The 26,395-nt window shown below is 39.3% G+C and overlaps 1 protein-coding gene across 2 annotated transcripts in view; it reads right to left on the bottom strand.

Annotated features, from left to right (window-relative positions):
• Positions 1-26,395, bottom strand: part of LOC149229731 (Spc97 / Spc98 family of spindle pole body (SBP) component) — a 273,676-nt gene that overhangs the window by 191,886 nt on the left and 55,395 nt on the right. For both annotated transcript variants that reach the window (XM_089378718.1, XM_089378717.1), the window contains exons 3-7: positions 15,838-15,938; positions 15,649-15,707; positions 15,229-15,277; positions 7,691-7,825; positions 7,451-7,582 (exon numbers count right to left, since the gene is read on the bottom strand). In XM_089378718.1, the coding sequence (XP_089234844.1) occupies positions 7,451-7,582; positions 7,691-7,825; positions 15,229-15,277; positions 15,649-15,707; positions 15,838-15,938 (476 nt within the window). The remainder of the gene's footprint in view (positions 1-7,450; positions 7,583-7,690; positions 7,826-15,228; positions 15,278-15,648; positions 15,708-15,837; positions 15,939-26,395) is intronic.

Here is a 26,395-nt window from a genome sequence, read left to right as displayed (position 1 = left end):
CATATGGAGAAAGGGGGAGCTCAAGGATAAATAGGAGGAGAATGCATCATTTTGGGGCTTTTGAACCTCTGACAACAAAACTTACCTAGCATGCTTGAGCTGTTGAGTCAAGTATGCAAGTGTTGTTCAGCACACGAGATTTTCAGGTGAGAATCTCACCCTGCCTTCGGTGGACTTTAACTGCCAGCCCAAGGAGGAGTATCTACACCATTTGGGAGTTGTTTCGTGTGTTTGCTCAGGCATTATGTGGGATTATTGCAACAGTCTGGGCGTAGTAGGGAAATACACACTACCTGGGGGAGCAGCTTGTGGAGAAGCAATTATGTGGGGCTTTCCAAGAGAGACTTGGACCATCTTTTGTTGAGGATTCGAAGTGATGTGTTAGAAAATCAGAAAGGTAGAAGATTTTCTCTTGTTGATAATTACTTGTGATTTCTTTGAATTATTATTATCTTTCTTATGTTCTTCTTTTATCTTAGTTCATCAAGCAATTACCAAAACCAAAACACAAAGATCAAGGACACCAGATGTTGGCACACAGCCAGGGCAAAACCCCTATATATGGGAAAACCCAATCAAGAATTATTCCTTCAGTAATTCAAATGATATAGACCAACAGACCTTCCTCCTCCACCAAGTTAGCTTTCCAATATGTTTTAGCACACTTCAGTAGTCTCTTCTTGTCTAACAGCTTCAACCTACCATCAACCCAGAAATTTCGGCTCCAGCTTCACCAGTAGCTTCAAAATTTCGACCTTCCCAACAACTGCAAAATTTCGGTGCCTCCAGCAGCTGCACACATGTGAGAGAAAGAGAGAGAATTTTGACTTCTTATGCTTGTGAGAGACCTCCTTCTTCGTTATCCTTTTTCTTCTTCTTCTCTTGAAATTCACACTTTTCCTTAGCCCAAAAACTGCAGATCGAACTTGCTGTGAGCGAGTGACAAAAGAGGTTGAGTTGCTGTCTCTATATAGTGATTCTGCTGCCCAGTTTAGGTTGACTTGTCCAGTTTGAGGCCGACTTGGTGGAGGAGGCCTAGACCTAACTTACATTAAAATAATTTTCTTTCTTGACAAATAAATCCCAATAAGGGTTCTTTACATTATGACATGGGCAAGGACACTTGACATAAAACCTAGAAGCCGGCAATGGAGGCTTTGACCTATAAACAAATGACCCAAGCATGATACATATGCTTTAATAAGTCAATTTCTTTAATAATAAAATTTCTTTTTCTTTGTTTTGATAAATAAATTACATCATGACTCAAATACAATTATGAAGACCGACACTAGTTACATTCTTCAACATGATAGTCGAGCACATTTATGTGGGAGTTTTGTGGTGGCATTGATACATTTCCAGGGACTGCGTAGGCCTGCGCAGAGGTATTTTTTGTGCCACACGTGAGAGCCAGGAGGATAGGTACTTGGAAGTTGAACTAAGACGAGAATTGATGAGGCATCCGAAGGGGAGTTTTGCTGGTCTTTGCTATCATTTTGGAGGATTTGGGCAATGTCATTTCCAGGTGGGTTGAATTACCCAGCTAGTGGAGGAGCACGTGGAAATTGGGGGTAATTTCGGGGGTCGGAATTAGGCCAAACCCTTTCTGGGTTTTGGTGGGTTATTTGAGGAGAGGCCGAGATTAATTTCTCGGAATTTTCTGAGCACTAGAGGAGGGAAAAATAGCAAATTCTTGCCATCTAGCAGTGTAGTTTTCCAGGGCCAATGCAGAACATTAAGGGGGAGATTCTTCCAGCATCCGAGCACTTGTTTTCTTCACCTAGGATTTGTCTAGCTTGCTTTTGCAAGCCCAGGTGCATTCACTCGATGCTTATATTGTACCCCCATTGATTTATAATAAAATGGCTTAGCTTGGCGCAGTTTTTGGAGAAATTATGGGTGTTTACTTATGTGTGAAATTTTGTGTGCATGTGCTATTATTGTTTTGTTTATCGTTGTTAATTTTCCATTAGGAATATTACACTTTTACATATGACAATGAATCTTTGACTTCATGACTCAATGACAAAACCTAGAAGCACTCAATGGGTGCCTTGACCTAAAATAAATTGACCTTGAGCATGAAACTCGTGCTACAAAAAGTAATAATAAAAATTTTTCTTTTCATTTTATAATATACAAGAATCAAGAGTACATATGAAGACCGAAACTAGTTACATATTTCAACAACCCCAAGACCAAGTGCCTATTCACACCCTAGACAAATTGAATCAAGGAACCATAGATCAAAGATATCAATTGCACAAAAATGTAAGGCAATAGGGGCTGCTATGCATGCCACAAATCAGAGTTAGTTCACTGATTTTTTATAACCTTGGCAAGCTAGAAGTTCCAAACTCAAGCATTGTCATAAAAGTGTGGTTATGTTAAACTAGCAAAATTTGGGTTTATTACATGAACAGTTAACACAACAATTAACAATAAGAGGGATAACACCCTCACATTACTATGTCCAAACGAAGTATTGTTCATTACAAGGCATTCATAACATGCTATAAGGATTTCCTAATACAAAAATTAGCACGTGAAAAATATGTGCACAGTGAAAGCCTCATATAAAATGAAAATATAGCTTCAATCTTCCATAAGACTCCAAGCATGTGATTAACAAATGAAATCCAAGGCGAGAGCTCCTCAATACCAAAAATCTCAACAACCATTACAATGGAGAGAAAGCTCCTCTCTATAGAGAGAGCCTCTTCTCTCATACAATAAAAAATCATTTTTGCTAACTAACTCCATGACAAGAAGAAATAATATAAAATTGTAGAAGTTAGATCCTTCCTCAATCCATGGTGGACCATCAAAATATGTGGACAAAAGTTCTTGTTGAGAAATCTAGGGCATTAGGATTAGGTGATTTCTCTTTGATGATAACTGCTTGTGAATGATTTTTACTTCTTTAGATTAGGATCTTCTCTTTGCTTAGATTATTATAGTGGTCTTCTTCATCAAACAGTTATCAAAACATAAACAATAAAGAGACAAGAGACACAGAATGTCGGTGACTAGCCAGGGCCAAAACCTCTCCAACTTGAGAGGAAAACCCAAATGAATTCTTCTTCTTATAGAGACTTCAATTGACGAATACCAAGACCAAGACCCTTGACACAACAACCTCTCCAAGACCAAGTCACAAGCCTTCTTAGTTTGATTTCTTCCTTGAGTCAACGATGGTCAAACTTCCTCCTTCTCCCACTATCTCGACTATCTTTCAGATTTCGGTCCCTTGGTTCAAATCTGCAACTCTCGGCCCTACTTCAGAAACTCTAGATGTGGCATGTAAGAGAGAATAACACCTTGATTCCCTTCGCTTTAGATGAAGACTCTTTCTCCTTCAACTCAGCTTGAGAATCACCTTGTTTTCTCCCTAAATCTGCCCTCTCAATATGACTGTGATATCTCGGTCCTTCCTGCAGTAGACAACACTAGATCCTCGCACGTGTGGAGGTGTTAGCCCAAAAACAAATTAGAAAAAAAATCTTGGTGATGATCTTCCTTTCTTCGCTTGGTGATAGGACTCTTCTTGAGATCTTCGCACTTCTATTTCTCTCTTTCTTGCTTGGTCGAGTGAATGTCCATAGTGAGGCCGAGTTGCCCTATATATAGTGATATGTCCATCAAAATGAATCGACTTCTACTTGTGACAAGGCCGACATGCCTTTCTAGAATCATCCTTAGGCCGACTTCAAGGAGAGCTTGTGACATGGTCTTGGAGGGTTAACAAATTTTCTTTTACAATGAATTACATGCCCAAATGGGTCTTCAAGCTTTGACATTGACTCAATAGACTTTATGACATGATGACCAATCCTAGAGGCTCACAATGGGAGCCTTAACTATAAAATAAAAATTCCTTGAGCATGAAACCCATGACTTAAGCATTAAAAAATAATTTTTATTTTCTTCTTTACACCATTTACATAAAATCATGATTACACATGTCATTATGAAGACCAAACCTAGTTACACTTTTCAACACTCCCTCTTAACTAGGGAGGTATTCATAATCCATTCAAGGTACTTGGACATTATCAATCTAAAGAATTCCCATAACAAGAGTCAGATTGGCAACCCATTTGTATAGCATCATATCATCCAGCATTGTCACATAGAAAGGCATTGACTAACAGCTCTATCTCTCCACAAAATTAGAGCACAATGTTGGCGAGACCAATGATTTATAGACACCCTCATCATTGTCACTCTCGGAACATACCCTACCCGGGTTCTCTCAGAGTATGTTCCACCAAGACTATTCTTATCTTGGATTCCCAGTCCTTAAAGAATATCGGTCCTCTACAACTACTCTTATCTTGGATGCCCTAACTCATCCTCGGATGCCAAATGTTTACCCAATCCTCCATTCTATCTTCCCAAGTGAAGACAAGAATGATGTGTCTATCTCTCCCTCTCAACTTAGGGAGGACACACCCACTCCACTGAAGGAATGTACCCAAGCACCCTCTTAATTAGCGACTTGACCAAGCTCCCTCTTGACCAGGGACTTGCTTTCAGCAATGCTTCAAGTGGAGATCATGGGACAACCAGCTACTTATAGAACTCCTTCCTTGATGTCATGAATTTCTTCTTTGTCATAGAGTCTACATCTTTTGGGACTTCTTCGTAGGGCATAGAACATCCATCACTTTCATCCATGAGTCATGTCATCATTTCTTTCATTGGAAAGTGATCCATTAGTCCATATATGGCCTTCCTTCATGCCATGTTGCCTTCTTCATATCATGTTTCCTTAAGGACCTTTCATCCTGCCACATGATTGTCAATTGTAGAAGATTTCCACAGTTTTTCCCTTAGAAACCTTGCATAATCCCATCCAGATATCATTCAAAAATAAGAAATGAACATTAAATCAAAATTACCTTTGTGATGGTCTTTCATCATGACATCTTTCTGTTTGCATCAACTATCAACATACATATTGACACATCTCCAAAAGATATATACTGTCAAGGGTCTCTTTCTTTTTTAGACTTCATCAGAGTCTTCATATCTTTCATGGAGATATCATAGTCAAATCTTTCAGTTCTTGGATGTTGATCGCCTCTTCCATAGTTTCATATTTCATGATCTCTTCCTTTCTTTCTTCACACATTTCTTTTCCAGGAACTTCCAATCAAAGTTCCTCCAATTTTCGTCAACCACCTCATATTTCATATGAGGACATATTATGTTGATTTCATCTAGTCGATGTGTGACCCATGCCTTCCTGCATCCTTTCAAAGGAGGAGATCCTTTCTTTTGATCATGCTCTCGAGATAGAGCATTTACCCATGTTACTTGCAACCATATGACATGACTCTACATTATCAAATACAAGCATACATACCTCATTTTCCTTTAGGTCATCTAGACTTCCTTCAGCAACTTCCTTGATTGAAAGATCTTCAATTCCTTGATCTGCTTCACTTCTTTTGACATCATACCATCCTTCCATGAATTCCTACAAGTTGGAATTCTTGATGAAACACTTGCTTCCTTTTGATTGGTGAACCTTCTGATGAAGATTCCAACATAGGATCTTGGGTATCCTCATCCAGCAGATGTTTCATTGATGTATGATGAGCTTTGTACTAGATGACTTTTTTTTCCACAAGTACCATTTATGCTTCTAATGAGGTTACCAAGAGCTATATCCTTTCATTGGTGACTGCCATAGACTTTTATTCCAGCTATCTTTCATGCTTTTCTATGATGATGCCACGAGCTCTTGTTTTCAATGCTTCTATGATGCATCCTATTATACTCCTTGGAGACTTATGATGGGCATATCTTATAACAGAAAACTTGAAAAGAACTAGGTGAGGAACACTATCTCAATCATAGTGGAGATCTTTTACTTCCTTAGTTTTGGAATTTTCCCGGTGACTATATCCCAAAGATCATCAAAGCTTGTTTCACTTTTTATTTCCAAGCCAAGTAATTTTTCCTAGTCAATTTGTGGTTTCCAGTTTCATGAAGTTATTCATGTTGGTCATATATGTTTATACCTCCTAAAAGTTTCCTATAACTACAAAAAAAATATACTTATTACTCAAATACAAAACAAAAACATATCACTCATGGAGAGCACTTTTTCTAGCAAGGTTTTGCTAGTTGATGTGCTTGAAAAATAGAGTTTACAATTTAACAAAATTCAAATTTCAGAGAACTTGAAACTCCCTTTTTGTATCTTCAAGAATTAAATTTATGTAACTTCAAAATGTCAATGCCATGTAAAGCCATTCTATTAACAATTCAATTTACTGTTGTTCTACTTCAAAAAAATTAACATTGGGTGGGGTCATTCTGTTACCAATTCAATTTATTGTCATTCTATTGTAGCCTATGTTCACCAATTCAAATCACTGAGGACATTCTGTTGATTCACTAAGGATCAGGGTTGAACTGGGATTAAATCTTATCTATTACAGTCACTATCTGCAATTGGTTATTACAACTTCAAACTCTCAGCACTTAAATTATGCAGCCCCCAAATTGATGCTATGGTCGTTCAACATTCTTAATACATGGTGACAAATTATCTTAGCATCTAAACTTTACAGCCACCAAGTTGATGCCATCGGCATTCAGTATTCTTAATTCACAATTTCACATTATCAAAGCCACCATTCTAACTACCACCAGCTCGGTTTAGGCTTGAATTTTCCATAGGGCATAAGAGGGTAGCCACCAGTCTCTATCACCAGTGAAAACAGTCACTGGTTAAATTTGAAATGTCTTCTTTGCTGGTGGTTCAAATTTCCTTCATGTGTCTTGGAATTGGGGTGATGTCGCCAGATTCTTGAGCCACCAGTTACTTCTAATGCGAGAACCCCTTTTTCTAACGATTTGAATTTTGATCTATAAACTCTATGTGCCTTCTCTTCTGCAATTTAACCAAATTCTCATTTTTCTTTTGTATACAACTCTTTCTCCAAATGTCTATGCCAAAATTTGTCTTGCCACGTCTCTGAGCTGCCCAATTCCAAAATCATGTTAAACTAAAATATGGAGAATATGTAAAGATACAAACGAGAGGGAAAGAGAAATATGTATTTTATATCATTGTCCTTAGAAATGGCATATAAGAGTGTTGTTTATATATTAAGCAAGTTTTGTTATTCTTGATAGGAACTGCTCACCTTATCTTAAAACAACATTAGCTTAAATGTCATTTATTACATGTGACTTATTTCTCACTTCATTACATTACAACACTGCTCTTGTATACATAAAATAAACGTTGCAATGTCTAACAATCTCACCATGCATAAAATTACGAAAACCATCCAAAGATAAATCAGCCATCCCCCTATAAAATGCAATATGAAAAAGCAAAAAACTTTGACACCAACAAATGTCCCATTTTCTAGGATAATCTTTACCCAAAGAGGAACTAAGAAAAATGCTAGTGTACACTTACTTGTAAAATAGCTCTCAGTGCAGCAGCAAATGCATGATTGACCAACCCATGCTTGAAGTGCGACCTTGACTCTACATATAGATTAATTATAATATAGTTCTCGCACAAAGGCAATATTCGCTTGGCTAATTCCTGCATAAAATATGATGATTCTTTATCATTGAGTAGACAATATATGGCTTTGATGTTACCTCTGAACAGGTTTCATTGTCTATGTAAATGATAACTCTTTCCTCTGACCTGCAATGCTAAGTCCATCGATGCATCAACTTGAAAAGTAATACCATTTTCCTTTGCCCTCCCCCTTTTCATCCATATATACCTCCCTTCGATACCAACCATGGTAAACAGCAAATCATCAATGACAAAGAGTTCCTGCAAGTTTCAATTCAATATTCAATTTGAAATGAGCAAAATTTGCAGCTAAAAATAATTAGGTTGATTCAAAAATATGGAAGTTATCAAATATAGGAATATCATTCTATGTTCTCACATGGTAATAGAGAAGCAACCCTAACATGATCCAAATTCTGTAGCATAGCTGTTGTAAAGCAATATCTTTTCCTTTCATACTGAAGCATAATTAATAATTTATTATGAACTAAGTTAATAATCAATTGTATAAATATTGAGCATTAAATTTACCAAGCAACCAAATAACAGTGACACTCAATCTGATAAGGTTTAGGGATAGAACCATGCTAATTGACACGATCCTATGCCACCTGATCACTCTGTCTTGTAATGTGTAATTGGGATTAGTTTTGTCTATAAAACTGTTTTATTACAGCAAATAGTAAAAGACGATAATAAAATAGAATCTACCACCAAATTTCAGGCTTTCTAGTAAAGCTAGAATATTTTATCATGGGAATGTCAAAACCTTAAGGAACAAGCACTCAATATGTGCACCTTTATTTACTCTATAAATTACATTTACAGAAATTTTAAGTAGAACCACAAGCATCCAAACAGAATAGAATTCTGAAAGAGCAAACCCTGCCCAAGAGAAGGCTTCAAGCTAGGGTGTTGTGTTTGCGTGGGTCATCATCACAAATGTACAAGTTCAATGTAAAGGAGGATCTGTAAAATCACAGAAAAGAGGTGTATGTACATGTGCATCTTTTGAAATGATAAAATTGATAACTGATATAACTTGAAAGGTATGGCAATGGGGTATCAGTTAAAATTTAAACCATTTCAGTTTATCCATACAACAAAATGCTCTTCAAGCTATATGTTGACTTCTATTATTTGGGAAATAGGATCCATTTCATTAATGTTTCTTTTGGATTGTGTTAAATTTTCCTGAACTTAACACCCAGCATTCTATTAACCTAGCAAATTACAGATCTACTAAATGAATGCACAACTAGGTTCTTAACACAATTAACGGAAGAAAAAATTACACCCAATTCAATCACAAGTGACAAAATAGATTCTGCCCAATCAACAGTTCTTCATTAATAACTCAGAACCTACTTGGGATCCTGTCCTAGGATGATGGCCTAACTGACGAAAATTAGAGTTACAGCATACCCTGGATCTGATCCAGCAGATCAAGACATAGATCTGTCCTCAATCTCCTTGGTTGATCTGCGACTCCGATGCTACACTTCAGCACTTACTCGGACCCAGCGCACTCGAGTATCACACTCTTCACTTGAGAAAATCCCTCTCCCAATGGCTAGTGTCATTGTATGGTGTGTCTTTCTCCTCTCCTCGGCCTTTGATTTTATAAATTTACACTGAGATAAATCCATAATCCTAATCTCCAAAGTGATTGACAATCGAGATTAGATCTTGCCTGACTTGATATCAACAGTTGAGATTAAAACATAATCACTAAAGTAAATTACTTTACTTTTCCTAAGCTTCCTTAGCTCAATATTCAACATGATTAATTATGTGTTTTTCCTAAGTTAGACTTAGGCTAAATTACAATAGTAACTTGCTCACACTTGAGCAAGTGTCCTAACGAGGCTATGGGCGACTTCTACGTGCTTAGACACTTTGGCCTATGTAGAAGTAATTGTCGGAGCTACAAACATCAACAATCTCTCTTAGCAAGGGAGTTACTTCTACCCTCTGGAACTGGCTTTGTTCCTAAAAATGCATCTGCTACCACTACTCCCTCTTAACTAGAAGCCTTCCGTGCCACCTGGTTCAGAATCATCCTCGAAGGCCTACTCCCCTTGGACTTGTTCCTAGAAGCCTCCTACTCCTAAACATCTTGTAAGGTCATCTCATACCAAGAGACCTTCTTGACAGACTAGAAAGGATCTGCTACCCGCTCCCCCCCCACCTAAACCTGAAGGCTAACTCCCTTTGAACTACTCAACCTTCGAAACTACTTGTTCCCTCTTCGCTATCACTGCTCAAAGTCTTCCCAATGCTCAAATAGGTTGGCCCTATAGCCTATACAAGTTTCTCTCTCTAACTCTAGTGATGTGGACCTCGTCACAATTAGATCCCATGGGTCTAATAATTAATTAGTCCCTTTCCATCCTAGAATGTTAGACAAAAGTCCTTCTTCTCTATTATTGATATTGACAGCAAACTGCACATGTAGCATCTCCTTCACTTCCAACTTGCTTCTTGACTCTAGCTAGAATATCATTATTCCAACCCCCTTCACTGCATGTTTGGTATCAACACCAAACTTCACGTGGAACTCTGAGTCCCACTCGGTTAGGCACTCAAACAACGCTCGTGCCCCTATCATGTGTCATGTGGCTCCACTGTCTAGTAGGCACACACCAACTGGTAAGGTGCCTGAGGAAAGGCAGGAAACAAGCGTGAACTCAGTTTCAAACTTCCTAGAAAACTCTTCCTAAGCTTCTGCCAACACAACTACAGTTGATTGTGTACCCATTCTGCCCGTGTTCCTCTTTGGACATTGTGAAGCATAATGTCCCATCATATGCAAGCAAAACACTTGACCTTATTCAAGTCCTTCTTTGGTTGTGAGGTTGAATCCTCACTCCTACTGCTCAAACCTTTTCCTTTGCTCCTCGTTGCCTAACTAGCATTGATTGCAATCCACCTCTGAACCAAAAATACATCAACAAACATGCTCTAGATGGCCTCTAGCATCCAAAAAATTCATGCTACAACAAATACCAACATCATCAAAATCATTGCCTATATTGGGATCTTCATCATCAATATCATCCTCTAAGCATTTAAATAACATAGAAAAAATGTAGCATGTCAAGTCAAGTTTTTGTTTGTGTGATGGGTACATTTTTAGTAGGGTCATGATAGAGGAGTTCGACAACCAATGCCACTAACATCTAGGACCAAGGAACATAGAAGGCTTGGTGCTCTTGATTAAATACTAGTTTCATACCCTCATACATGACAAAATCCAATGAAAACGTTACAATCCCCCCAATCCTAAAATCCTGAAAAACTGTCAAGTCTGCTAGATTTTGAGTGAGAACTAAAATTCTACTTTCTCCATATGAAATCCAATGAGGTTGGAACCACTCTCAAACATCTTTGAGTCATTTCATGGTAATGTTAAAAATTCAAGTAAAATAATGAAAATGAAACTTTAGGTTGCCCCACTCAAAAATTCTTTTTTTGGCCAAATTGTACAAAATCAGTTGGTTCAGTACTAAACTGGACATTTCCGGTTCTAGACCTTGAACCATATTAGTGTGACCCCCAAACCAGTCGAACCAGCCAGCTCCAGTCCAATTCTGAGAACACTACCCAAGAGTAGCTTTAATACCACTGTAATGAAAAATTGTTCATCAACTAGAAAATATTGAACATAAGAATCACAAAAGGTTGAAATTCATATGGATAAATACATAAATGTTATATATGAATGATTGATTGATGTTACATGTGTTTCATCACTAGGTATATATATACATATTGGACACTAGCATGGACGATCATGAACTTTGGTTATTAATTGTTATTGAGTGTTTATTTATTTTATAATTTATATTATTGTAATGTGTCAACATGTACTTATACATATTTTGTGTATGTTACAATAGAGTTTGGAGTCTTGGAGACTCCACTCCTAGTATGGATTAATACCCCTACCTAGTACTATAATCTTCCAAGACTCTTGCCTCTGCATTGCCACCTGATCAGATGTGTTGTTGGTATTTTAAGAACTCCAAGTTACTTTAAACAATGGCCATCTCTCTTGATTGCTTTCCCCTTGTAGGTACTCTCTAAACGCTCCAGGTTACCTCTTTTTTTCTAAATAGGACCTGAACCAAGGGATCAAAGACGAGATTTATAGGAAGTATATATATTATCCAAGTCACTTGGATCACATCTCCTATGGATCTTGGCCCCAGATGGCTTTATATTTTGAGCACTTCATATAATTGAGAGACAACCTTATTGTTAGACCTATGTTATGTGCAAACATCGGATGCACACCCTTAAGATCCCCCTTGACTAGTTCCAACATCTCTTCCGAGTTGAGATTAATCACCACCTTCTTGCCCGAATAGGACTTGCCAACTTTTTAAGAGACCAAGTCGAAGGAGCACATTGTCTTCAATGACCTATATGTTATGAGATCAAGAGAAGGTTCACCGCCTTTATCATGATTCAAGTGGCTCCCTCTCCATATTCTTCTGCTATCTAGATCAAAGATGTTTATCTTTTTTACAAAGGGAAATTTGTAGACATAGAATATAGTCCCTACATGGACCTCCCCTGCTAGAATATTTCAAAAGGATCACTCTTTCTTCCCTATTATCATGTCTGCTTGAGGAAACAAGTTCAAGTGGAGGCCTATGCCCCTTTGGTTATCAGATCGATGACACCTTAAATTTCCTCTCAAAACCCCCAGTCTTATTGAAGAATGTAACTAGTGTTGGTCTTCATAATTGTACTTAAGTCATGATGGAATGTATTTATCAAAAGAAAGAAAAAGAAATTTTATTATTAAAGAAATTGACTTATTTAATCATGGGTTTCATGCTGGGGTCAACTGTTTATAGGTCAAAGCCTCCATTGCAGGCTTTTAGGGTTTTTGTCAAGTGTCCTTGTCCATGTCATAATGTAAAAAACCCTTCTTGGGATTTATTTGTCAAGAAAGAAATTTATTTTCATGTAAATTAGGTCTTCTAGGCCTCCTCCACCAAGTCAGCCTCAAACTAGACAAGTCGACCTAAACTGAGGGGCAGAAACTACTATATAAAGGCAGCAACTCGACCACATTTGTGACTCTCACTCATCAAGTTTGATCTGCAACTTTTGGGGCCAGAAAAAGTGTGAATTTCAAGGAAAGAAAAGGAAAGGGCTAGCGAAGAAGAAGGAGGTCCCTCTCAAGCATAAGAAGTCAAAATTCTCTCTCTCTCTCTCTCTCTCTCTCTCTCTCTCTCTCTCTTGTCTGACGCTACTAAGCTGTTGGAAGTGTCAAAACTTTTTTCTGTTGTTGGGCTGAAGTTCTGTTGCTGGGGGTCAAAGTTCTGACGCTGGGAAGTCGAATTTCTGGATTGATGCTGGGTTGGAACTGCTGGACAAAAAGAGACTACTGAAGTTTGTTGAATCATTTTGGAAGGCTGACTTGGTGGAAGAGGAAGGTCTATTGTTCTAAGGTCTTGGTCCATCTCATTTTGAATTACTGAAGGAAGAGTTCTTTGACTGGGTTTACCCCCTATATAGGGGTTTTAGCCCTGGCTGAGTGCCTACATCTGGTGTCCATGATCTTCATGTTTTTCTTCAATAATTGCTTGATGAGAAGAAGATAAAGAAAAAACATAAAGAAGTTAATAAGAACACAATAACATCACACGTAATTATCAATATAAGAAAATCTTTCTGCCTTTCCGAATTTCTAACAAGTCCCACCTTTGCGGACAGGTAGACCATCTTTAATGAGACTTCTTAGGAGCTCATATCCCAAATTGAGAACAATCACCAACAGACCAGCAAGGTGATCAGCTCTAGTATGTTCCAAAGCCAAACTCCCTCTACACAAAACACTACTCTCTAAGCTCCATTGAGTAGACAATCCTTCACTTGGAGATTCTTCCTCTTGACCTTGATTGTTAATTGTAATGGATCTCTTCGATCTAGGGATCCTCCCATGATTTCACAGCCAAGCCCACTCAACCCTGGGTACTCTCCAGAGTCCAGACAACTGCTAAGAAATATAGATCGGACAAAGACTTCTACACAAGATAAGTGTGAATGTGCTAGAAGTAGTTCGAGATACTTCAAAACGTAACTCTATTTTGTATTTCACTTTAGGAAAAGTGAAAAGTCTTATATTTAGCTACTGAGTCTAATAAAGTGCATTTAATGCATTCATGACTTAGACTAGGATTAATCTCAACTATAGATATCATGGAGAGATTAGGGTTTTGTAGATTAAGGTTTCATTCAGACACAACTTTTAACAAATAGAGGCAGCACCTGAGAGAGACAGAGACAGACAGAAAGCAGGGCAACTCAGGAAGAGGAGCCTGCTGTACAGGCAATTATGCAGCTGCAGATTGTACAGCAGGCCATACAGGAAGCCATATGGCCGCAAATTCATACAGTCCATACAGCACAACTATATAGCCGTACACATCCATATAGTCTGTACAAGCTGTACAACAGGACGTACAGGAGCTGTACAGATGTACAGCAGGGCCATATAGAAGTTTGCTGATGTTTTTTTGCTCATCGGGACATACCTTCTCTCAGGCAGGCCATACACCTTGCTCGGGGTGATTTTGAGATCCGTGTGACTCTTGGTTTTTCAGCAGACTGTGGATGTTATCTTGTAAGCTTTGAATAAGGAATGAAAAGGTGATTTTGAATGAAACTGTTTTATGCTTACGCTATTTATTTTTCCTGTTACTGTGTGATTGATGCTATGGTCTGAAATTAATTTGTGCTAACTAAATTCAACAATTTATTCATTTAAATGAGATCATAAGGACAGCAGTCACCTAGGGCTAAAATTTCTACAACAACATTATCCAATAATGCATCAACCCCTTCACGGTGATTGATGACTCAAATGAGAAGCCTTATTCTCCCCCTCCTCTTTCAGCCTTGGCTTCTAGCTCCAATATTCTTTGACATAATCTTATTATGACTTTACTTATGCACTCATTTTATTCTTCTTTTAGCTGTGTACTTCACTCTTTTTTTGTTGTTGATAGTGTAGCAACAGGAGATGCTTTTGCACTCCCGCGATGTACTTACACTAGTATTGCAGAACAAAATTTGTGGATGAAAACTTCTATTTGTTAACACAACTCGTTCTGGGTAATGTAGCCATCAATACCCCTGATACTTCTGGAAACACTCCCTCCAATGGACAAAACAGTATTTGATAACACCAGTCTAGGTGGAATTCATATACATGTGTGACTCAGCCCCTAAACCCTTTTAAGGTGGAGGCCAAGACAGACTGTCATTTATCAGGAGTTTTATTCCACGAGGTTGGACAAGTTATCGACATTTTATGTTGACCCCATATTTCTACAGCAAATTAGCAATCTAAGTCAAAGAGGCAAGCCAAAATTTATTGTAGCTTTCAAAAGCATATTGGTTCCTAGCCTAAAATTTTCCTCTGACCTGTTAAGTTTAGGAAATTTACTTAGTGTTTGCCTTTTTTTCTTCTATTTATGTTTCCATACCTTTTTGTCAAAGTTTCTAGTTAATGTGGGATGTTTTTCAACATACATTCTATATAGTTTATCCAAATAAATAAACAAGATGGAGAACAGGCAATGATATTTATGTTTCATTGACCTTCAAACTATGTGATAATTCAACTTAAGAGATATATTTACCTGAACAGATGGAGCAAAAGTTCCAATGGCTCTGTCTGTATCCCCATTACTAGATAACAAAACCAGAACAGTAAAAGTAAGAAAATTGAGTGAGCAAGATTAATCAGATATAGATTCATTAAATCCACGGCATGGTTTCAAATCCTTTTTAATAAATTCCCTATAATAGCATTGTTAACTTCCAATACGAGAAAACTGAGTCTCATGAAAATATCTGAGAATATATATGTACTTAAATTGATTCTCGCACAATATCATTTATCATATTAAATTTCTACTTCGCAATTATTTAGAAGATCACAATCAAGATTCAAAACTAATAGAATTATGTTTTTGATAAATAAATATTACAAGTCATTAATGAATGGTGTTGGGCCACCTTGAAACCATGTTTGCAAATTTATAGTAAAGTAAACTTACTTGAATGTATCTATAGTGCTTCCCTTATTTGATGTGCGTTGTTGGGTTGCTTTGATATCCTTTATTGCACAAAAGTAAAAGATAATCAATACAAGTGACTCTACTATTTGACCAGGTCAATAAGGATAGCAAAATGTGGAAATCAATTTACTAATTGCAAATCAGTTTATATGGAAACATCCATTGTACCAGACTAAATTGACCAGTAAGAAATGGCCTTTCAATATTCCACCGGGGAGTTGCAGGGTAGGAAACACCCTCTGTGAGATGCTTGGAAACCCCAACATGGTCTGCGTGGAACCAAAGGAACAGATAAGAACATACCTTCAAGGATTCAACTTATCTCTTTTCATAACTCATACAAAAACCCATAACCTCTTCAGTATATACAACACATTCTTTTAGACCATATAAACCACACAGCCACATATTCCTTTTTCAGAGATGAATTTAACCTTCAGATTCTTCTAAATGCAGTTAGTACACGCAAAAGCACATAAGGACACAAAAAGCATTTTGGCATTGTATAACTGAACTGGTTTCCTTGAGTATTCCTTATTTGCATAATAAATAATAATAATCATCATTCTATTTTTAAGATCACGGCCAAGCCAGACACCAAATTGGTGTCTGAAATCCCTTGTTTGTGCGACAAGGGACCCACCTCCGTGCAGCAATTTGACTGTTAAAGTCTACGGAGGTGTACACACTCTATCCCCCTCTGGATTTGAACCTGTGACCTCTTACAAAAAAAACGCATGTTCTTAACCATTAGGCCCACTCAAGCTTCACATAGTAAACACAAACAAAACCATCCAGTTGTTTGGATATTTGTCAGTGAATTGCAATTACTGCTTTGACTGAATAGGTCAATAATATTTTTGAGCTAAGATTTGACAAATTTAATGAAAAAAAAATATTCGATCAAACCTAATCTACCCAAATCACCCAACCTAGTCCGTTTGATTTTTTATTCAGAAATGAATGCACAAACAATTAGCTTTCAGGGTTACTCGGTAAGTGTTTACACCAAGCTTGGGGGTGCTTCATGTGATATGGGGTGCATGGTGTATGGATGACCCTTGGTTGTTTTGTGATTGACATACACATATGAGGTAGCTTGCTCATTAATTGCTAGACCTTATGTACATGATGACATTCTTCATAATACACATGAAGAGGGGTAGCTTGCTTGGAGAACAACTTTCCTTGGAAAATAAGATAACATAATTTAATTAATGTCCAACGAATGACCATAAATAAGTCAATGGGATAGAAGGATACAACTAGTACATGTACAATGCAGGAGTGCAAATGCAACTTTTAGGATACAACTAGTACAAGTACAATGTGGGAGTGCAAATGCAACTTTTAGAAAATGCCAAAGCTAAATCTAGGATAAAATGAAGTAAAGAAGGATACAATAATAGAACAGCCTCATAAACATGTATATAGCTGGATCATATAGAAGGCAAAGTGAATAAGTCTAGGACTAGAGGTCGATGATGCCAAGAGTGCCTATCGAAGACCTCTAGATCCAACAAGGAGTCTAGTTGCATGACCCTGTGGGTGTGCAGGAGCGAGGGATACTCCTAACATCCAAGACCAAAGGAAAGAAGCTCGGGATAAGTCTCTGGTTGGTCTACTAGGGCTTGGGAGGAACATGTTGGGTGGAGGGGCCCTTGTTCAGGAATCATTTAGTAAAACCCTCTGACACTTTGGACATGAACGAACTGATGTGTTGTTCAACACCTCTGCAACGATTTCAAGGATATCGGTTGGCCTCCCAAAAGAGAGGGTTGTGGGGAGACCCGAGGTCTCACTACTCTACCATTTGAAATACCCTGCAACTCAGCTCGTCACTCTTTGCTTTGATCAGCCAGATCAACCTAAAAGTATGATGTGATCGTTCGAATCATCCCCGAGTGAAGTGGGGTATGTAGGATTTGAGATCTATGTCCAAATATCTCCCTGATGAAGAGGGTTGGGCATCTCTAGTCAGAATACCAAAAGAAGGTAGAGAGGGATCCTCTAGACTCTCTATATAGGCAAATGATATTGTCCACTAATCTCATAGTATATGAGGCACCAAAAAATGAGGTGCATCTCGGTCTTTGGCTCTTGTAGGTGGCACAATTGGCAAACCCTATCAGATCGTGGTATATGGTGATCGGTCTCCACCCAAAGTCAATGGGACCCAACTCAAAGCCGCCCTAGTGAGACCCTGAGTGAGTGCTTGCAATATAAGGGGGCGAATGATGAGGCCATCCTACAGCTCCAAAGAATGCTTTGGGTAGAAGGACATATCCGAGTCAAGGCTCATTGAGGGGGATGTCCAAGTGATGTGAATGTATAATTTGTAGATATCCTCTATCATAGTCTGATTCAGTGTCTACCAAGTCAATAAGGGATGTGTTGGTCTGTCAAGGGAGAAACTAAATGGAGGAAGGCACTTTGGGGAGTTGGCCATCGATCGAAGGAGTTGAGATGTCACTGTGAACCATCAATGAGCACAACCTGAGGAGGTAGCCAAAGCAATGGCCTTCAAAGAACAAAGTGCAAGATAGGGTTATATCTCTCTCCCGGTAATTGTTGGAAATACTGAGAGGGGGGTGAATCAGTATTTCACTTACAATTAGTTAATTATTAAATTTCGGAACATTAACATCAAATCAATCATAAATCATCAACACATCACAAGAGCAGAAACCACTAAAAGCTTTTCTAATATAATTTATAAGTACAACGTTTCTCAGCGCCAACTAAAAAGGAAGCTCCAACTTCCTACTACTCTAGAAAAGCATTCAATTTATTAGGAAGCTCCAACTCTTGAAAGGATGCTCCTACACCCTGGTTTTACCAGCTCCAACACCCTAGTTTTATCAGCTCCAACTTGCCCTAGCAACACCCTTGTGTATTGTCAACTTTCACTTCTCTGATTGCAATACTTGAAAATGCCTTCAATCAAATCACACAAGTTTCATACCTCAAGTCTGCTGATGTAGGGTGCACCACTGCTGTAACTGAAGATGCCCCAGAGTGATCTTTTGTCATGTATCCTTCTATCACAGAGGTGTCTCTGATCTCAATGTCTGAAAATGTCACAAGTGACTTCAACCAACTACACCTCTGCTTTAGTTCAACAAGTTCTATACTGGCAGCCTTTATCCTTGTGCAAACATCTTGAAATAGTGTTACATAAAGGGGCCTTGATCAAACTTCAAGAAGATTCCAAAAACCCTTTCTGGAGTAAGCCCTAACACATCCTTGAAACAGTCCATTGATGTCAACTGAAACAAGCTTCAAATATGATGTCACAATTTAGCTTTCTGATCAATAGTCTTAGGTCTAGTACAGTACAAAATTTGTCATAAAGAGTTTGCCAAAGAATGCTTCAAAATAGCCTCATAAACAATGCAGAAGGCCTGTCACTGAAAACGCTTAAACAGGGCTTTGACTCAGACACAAAACCGATCTACTCAACCACCACCAATTGCTCCAGATCTCTGTCTCAAGAAGTGCCAAATTAGAACTTCAATGTTGATCTCTGATCTGCTTCTGTCCAGTGAAGGAAGACACCATATAAACCAAACTTTAATGCTCAAATTTGCGCTTGAATAACCACAGAGGAAAGGTTGAGATGAGACCTCTGATTCGCCCTAGAGAGATAGCAATTTATCATCAAAAGATACCTTAACCAGTGCTTTAAAGACCACAGAACTGAACCACAAAAAATATATGACTGAAATGATAGAACCTACAAAACGCCTCAGAAAAGATAAGGCACAACGTTGATCCGCAATGCCCACAAGTTCATTAATTAAGGCTCAAATTTGCCCTACCACAGAGGGCCGAAAACCTCAGATTTTACTTCTATCCTAGGGCCAAAAATGTGTTACAGGACCTGTACCTTTATCTCAGAAACATGGCTTCAAATAAAGTTCAGATTAGACCTCAATGAAATCTCATAGATACCAACAAACTTGTTTCAGATAGGGTTGAATTAGGCCTCAAAAAGACAAGCGAAGTTGCCTCAGATAGATGCCTCAGCTTGCACCAAAATTGCTTCTGTTCTAGGGCCGAAATTTAGGCCTCAGGACCTGCGCCTCAGACAGTGATGTATAGCCTCAGAGGGGGCCAAAATTTGGCAATTGAGGTAGCCAAAAAACCACAGAAAAAACCTCAGATGTGTGACCTTGGAGGGCCAACAAGGCCTCAGACACCAAACCAATTTTGCCACAGAAACCCAACAAGAAACCAGAGCCAAGAGACAAATTAAAGCCAAAAACGCCCTCCAAATTTGACCTCTTCCTTCAGCTCAGTGTGACAACACAAGGCTGCTATGTTTTTGAGGGCAGATGAGTCCCTATTGATAGTAATCAAGGGGACTTCTGGAGGGGCCGACCTGGCCAACATCATGGAGCTGACCTCATTAAAAAAAATTAATTTTAATTTTCAAAACAAATACTTGGAGCCAAAATTTCATTTCCCTTTGAGGCTGATTTAATGATGATAAAGGAAGGTTGTCTTGGGCAACTCAAAGGCCCATAGAAATTATCCAAAATATTGTAATATTATGGACATCTTTGAAGAGTCAACAAACCAAAATTTTGAACAATTATTAAATTGCCTTACAACATTCAAATTGGGGACCTTGACCACACTTTCAGGGCACTAACTTTGATCGGGCATATCTCCTCAAACATGAGGAGTTTTGAGGCGTGCCACCTACTGTTGGAAACAGCACGAGGAGGACAATAAAATGAGATGCTCCTGAACCCAAACATACTGATCTTCCTAACCAATTTCCTCAACGAAATCAGGGCTTCTTTTAGCTATTGCTTGGGTTGACATCAATGACAACCAAATTCCAACAATCTCCCCCTTTGGCATTGATGACAACACGTACTCCCCCTACAATTGCTGCTGCCCCTGACTCCATGCCTCTGATCTCCCTCCCCTGATTTCTCTCCCCATTTGACACCAATGGCAAAGGGTGACTCCCCGTAACAAGATAGCTTCATCTCTTTTCCTGCAACATGCCTTTCTCCTCATGTCTGCTTGGCTTGATGGAATACATATCAATGTGAACCAGGTAGAATCCCAAGCTTTTGCTGAAGATACTCAAAGATCTCTCGAGGTAGAGGTTTGGTGAAGATATCATCTATTTGCTCCTTTGTCCCAATGTATTATAGCTTGATATTCTTCTCTACAACCCTTTCCCAAAGAAAGTGGTATTCAATAGGAATGTGTTTTGTTTTTGAATGCATGACAAGATTTTTGGAGAGACTTATGGCATTGGTGTTGTCACAGAATATCAGAATGAGCTCATCAAACTTCACTGGGAGATCCTGTAGAATTTGCTTCATCCAAAGAACCTAAGTACATTTGTTGTTGCCATATGTTTTGCTTCCATCGTGGACAAGGAGATTGAGGATTGCTTCTTGCTCAACCATGATACGAGACAATCACACAGATAGGAGGTTGATCCACTGGTGCTTTTACGATCATCAATATTGCCTGCCCAATCTGCATCTGTGTATGTTGTCAAAGTTAGTTCATTCCCTTTCAAATACCATATGCCAAAATCTATTATTCCCTTAAGATATCTGAAGATCCTTTTCACTACCACAACATGGGATTCTTTTAGTGTTGCTTGGAATCTTTACACCTGTCCAACTACCTGCATTACATATAGTCTCGAAGCAGTCACAGTGTGGGCACTTTGACCGCAAACCAATTACAGACTTTGACCGCAGGCTTCTGCTAAGCATTGACCAGATTTGACTGCTCAAAAGTGGATTGTTTTGACTGATGTTTGACCAACTAAGGAGGCCGAGTTAGACAACCTTTGACTGCGCTGCTAAGGGATTGTTTTGACCCTTGACCATTGACTGGTTAGGGCACACACAACTGTTGATTCACTGCTATTGACTAAGGACAGATTGCAAATTTGACTGGCCTATTTTTGGAAAATGATTTGGCAAGTCAATTTTGACTTTATGGTACTCTCTCTCTGTTAATTTTAAATAACAATGGTATGTTCTATGCTTTAGCACAATTTACTTCAATGTTCTTTTAGCAACCCAATGACAATTTCCACTTATTTCCAGTAGCAATCACATTAACTTAATCACATTGATAGTAAATGCAGATAGAACGTAAAAACATGTATAGAAGACAAGACAAGACAAGAAGAAACAAGATTTGGCGGATACCAAGGAAAAAACCCCAATGTGGAGAAAAACCTTTGATCAAATCTCCTTATTATTATTCAATAGTTCGGTAAAGAGAGAGAGTACAAATATCAAATTTACTTAACCAAAATAGCCTTGACAAATCTACAGTCAATTGCAGTCAAACTTCAACCCTAACCAGAAAGTCAACGCTGGTCAAAATAGCAGCGACATGTCCTTACTACATCTCGATCAACCCAAGTCAAACTTGGCCTGAACAGGAGGTCAAAGTCAACCCAAAACAGCTCGGTCAAACTCGGTCAAAGGAGAGAGAAATACTACTATAATTTTCTGCGGTCAATTCTGAACTCAATGTTGAGGTCAACGCTGGTCAAACAGCCCAAAACACCTCAATTTTTGTGCCCAACAACTCAGCCAAGGAAAATCAAAACTTTGCCCTGAAAACTGAAGTCAAAGATGGTCAAATGAGCCCTGGTCAACGTTGGTCTGTTTCTTTGAAATTTCGGCCTGCACTTTTGAAATTTTCATCCTCCTTTTGTGTCACACATGGGAGAGAGAGAGAGAGATGGCCCAAGCTGTACGAACCAATCAAGAGAAGAGAAAGAAGAATGATGTGATGAGTGATGTCCAAATGACGAGATAGGTCACTCCTATTTATACAATTCATTGAGGGTGAGGAGACACATCCATTGGGCTTCTTGAGCCGACATTTGACTAAGGTCAACCTTGACAATCTGTACATGAGAGAGAATAAATTCAAAATTCCACTTCTTCTTGTCTGAATGAGATGATCTTTATATCAAAATTGGACTTCTTGAAAAGAGGAATCCAATGCAATAATCACCTCCATCATATGTGTTATCTTAAGGTGGAATTTGGCCCTAGTTGCCAATTTTAATGCTCCCTCTCAACTAGGGAGAATTTCACCTGCCAATCCATCTGCTATCATCATACCATGCTGTCATCATGTACCATCTCTGACATCACTGCTCTGTTGAACCATGAAGTAATAATGAAGAAGTGATCGAGAGTGAGTCACAAGACCTTACCACTCTCCACTGACAAAAGTCAATCCTTGATCCCAGATCAAGTTGTTGAACACCATGTATCCTAGTCATAGGGAGTACAGCAATACACGATGCGTCCATCAGTGGTGTTATGGTCCTTAACCACTTTTCCCAACTCATTGGCCAAATGAGAGGTACTTCCCATGAGTCCCAGACTCCATGGGTAGGATATGTGTTGGGGCATCGGCAGGAGAAGGTGAACCACTCATCCTGCTCATATGCCATAGGAGAAGGTGAACCACTCATCCTATGCATATGACAATCGTAGGGGAAGGTGAACCACTCACCCTACATACATGTGTCCGCAATCGTAGGGGAAGGTGAACCACTCACCCTACATACAAGTGTCCGCAATCGTAGGGGAAGGTGAACCACTCACCCTACACACATGTCAACCATCATGGGGTATCACAGGGGAAAGTGAACCACTCACCCTACACACATGTCAACCATCATGGGGTATCACAGGGGAAGGTGAACCACTCACCCTATACATAGCGCACCACTAGGGGAAGGTGAACCACTCACCCTATGGTCGCTCATAGCTCCAAGAAGTACCCCAAGCCCCCAAGAGCTCCCAGAGCTGAGTGTCCAACTCATATGGGCCCCTCATAGGAGGGTTTTTCCACAACTCCAAGTCTCTCTCGGAAGGTTAAGAATTTGACCTTCCCCAAGGGCTTTGTGAGAATGTTTGCGACCTGCTCATCCGTCTTGATGTGTTGGAGCCTTATTGCTCCCCATTGTACCATATCCTAGATAAAGTGGTACCCGATATCAATGTGCTTGGAGCGGTCATGGAACAAGGGATTCTCTGAAAGGCGAATCCCACTCTGGTTGTTGTAGAAGATCACAGTGGTATCTAGCACGTGGTCAAATAGCTCACTGAAGAGCTTCCTCAACCAAACAGCTTCACAATAGGCCATACTCGCAGCAATGTATTCAACCTCGATGGTGCTTAAAGCAACCGATTTCTACTTCTTGCTCATCCAAGATATTGAAGCAAACCCTAATGAGAAGCAACACCTACATGTGCTCTTACAATCCATCACACTGTCAGCCCAATCAGCATCTGTATATCCATGTAGCCTCATATTCCTGGCAGTGTATCTCAAACCATAGTGGATTGTGCCCCGGAGATATCTCAAGAGATTTTTAGCAACAATCCAATGACTATGGTGAGGCTCGGCCATAAATTGACTCAACGTGTTCACAGTGAGGCATATGTCAGGACGGGAGTTGACCAAGAACATCAGGGCTCCCACAAGTTGACGCTACTCGGAAAGGTTCGCTAATCCGGGCCCAACAACACTTCCACATAACTTCTTGAATTGAGTTTCATCGGAGTCGATACGGACTTGCAGTCCACCATCCCACATCTCTCAAGTAGCTTCACAATGTATTTTCCTTGAGAAAGGAAAATCTCACCCGGCTCTTGCCAGACCTCCAATCCTAGGAAGTAGTGCATCAATCCTAGATCCTTCATCTCGAACTCGAAAGCAACTCCCTCTTGCATTGATGAATGAGAGAGTCATCACCAATCAGAAAGAGATCATCCACATAAAGGACCAGAATGAGAGGCTTGTCCTTTTCAACCTTGAAGTATAGGTTCGGGTCAGCATCACTCTTTGTAAATCCCAGCTTCATAAGATAGTTATCAATCCTCTCATACCAAGCCCTAGGGGCTTGCTTCAACCCATAGAGGGCTTTCTTCAACCTGCATACATGTGACTTACAATCTTGAACTTCGAACCCCTCGGGTTGTTCTACATAGACTTCCTCTTTAAGCGAGCCATGCAAGAAAGAAGTTTTGACATCCATCTGGTGTAGGCTCCAACCTTGCGAGGTAGCAAGGGCTATGATCGAACAAATGGTGTTATATCGGGCAACCGATGCAAATATCTCATCATAGTCTACTCCTTCCTTTTAAGAGAAGCCTCGAGCAATGAATCTGGCCTTGAACTTTTCAACACTCCCATCAAATCCAAGTTTCATCTTGTAGAGCCATTTTAAGTGACCATTGACTTGTCCTTGGGTCTAGGAACCTCATCCCAGACATCATTCTTCATGATCGACTCATATTCCTCGTTCATCGCATCCTTCCAAACTTGGTGTTTCACGGCTTCTTCGAATGTACAAGGCTCAAGAATGTACAATGGTACTCATGGCAACTAAGTACCCTTGGTACCTGTTCGGCTTCTTGCTTTCACAAAATGTCCCCCTCGGTGCAATGTGTTTCGCAGCATCTTCAAGACCATCTTTCAACCACAAAGGTCTTTTTCTTGAAGTAGAGGGCTCACTAGGAGGTGGATGAAGGGGATCCATCAGGCCTTCCATATTGGGCATCGGGTCATCACACAAAGGTTCATCCTGCTTTCCTGCATCATCATCATCATCATTGTCCTTCCTAGGGATAGGAAGATCTCAGACTTTCCTAAGGGAAGAATCTTCATTGAAAGTGACATCATGACTTATTTCCACTTCCCTTTGACCAAGCACATAGACTCTATATGCCTTCGAAGTTTCACTGTAGCCCACAAACGTTCCCTTCGTCCCAGATGCATCTAGCTTGTTTCTTTTCTCTTTCGGCAGATGAAAATATACGGGACAACCAAAAATTCTAAAATGAGAAACATCAGGTTTCTTACTGATGAAAACTTCTTCGGTTGTTTTGAAGTCTGATGGTTGATATGGGCATCTATTTTGAACATACACAGTGGTGTTGGCAGCTTCTCCCCATAAGAACTTCGGTAGACCTTGGTCATGAAGCATGGCACGGGTGGCTTCTATGATAGTTCGATTCTTTCTTTTGGCAACACCATTTTGCTCAGGAGTATATGTTAATTTTAGGTATGTTCTATGCTGATAGCAAATTTACTTCAATTTTCCATATTAGTTCAATATCAAGTCCAGATTAGCAATCACATTTAGCATGATAGTAAAATGCAGATAGAACATAAACATAAATCGCAAAAAACAAGTCAAGACAAGAGGACACAAGCTGTGGCGCCAGCCAAGGACAAACCCCAATGTGGGGAAACCCTTGATCAATTATTTTTATATGTTCTTCAAAAGTTCAACAGAGAGAGAGATAGTACATATACATCAGAAGTCAACACTTTGACTTATCTAAATAAGAGCAGAGATCTTCTCTAAGAAGATGTCACATGAGATAGTTGATCTGGACACAGGTGATTCCATCACCTAGCTGTACCTATCTATGTTGCACCCAATCATCATGCTGGACCTCATTACTATGCTGCACACATCATACCATGTACATCATCATTGTGCTGCACCATGTCGCACCATCACAGAGTTGTACCTCATCATTGTGCACTATGTTGCACTACTCACAGCTATCTCTAACACCATGCAGTATCAAAGCACCATGTTGCTACAATATACCATGTTGTTGCACCCCTTTTCAGGTATTCAACACTCCATGTTAACCCAACACGTGGCTCCCACAGGCTACTCCGAATC

Source organism: Pinus tabuliformis, chromosome J (genome assembly GCF_031772625.1).
Source record: "Pinus tabuliformis cultivar Carrire ecotype Pingquan chromosome J, CPIR1, whole genome shotgun sequence".
Taxonomy (NCBI): Eukaryota; Viridiplantae; Streptophyta; class Pinopsida; order Pinales; family Pinaceae; genus Pinus; species Pinus tabuliformis.
This window is presented reverse-complemented; position numbering and strand designations above follow the sequence as displayed.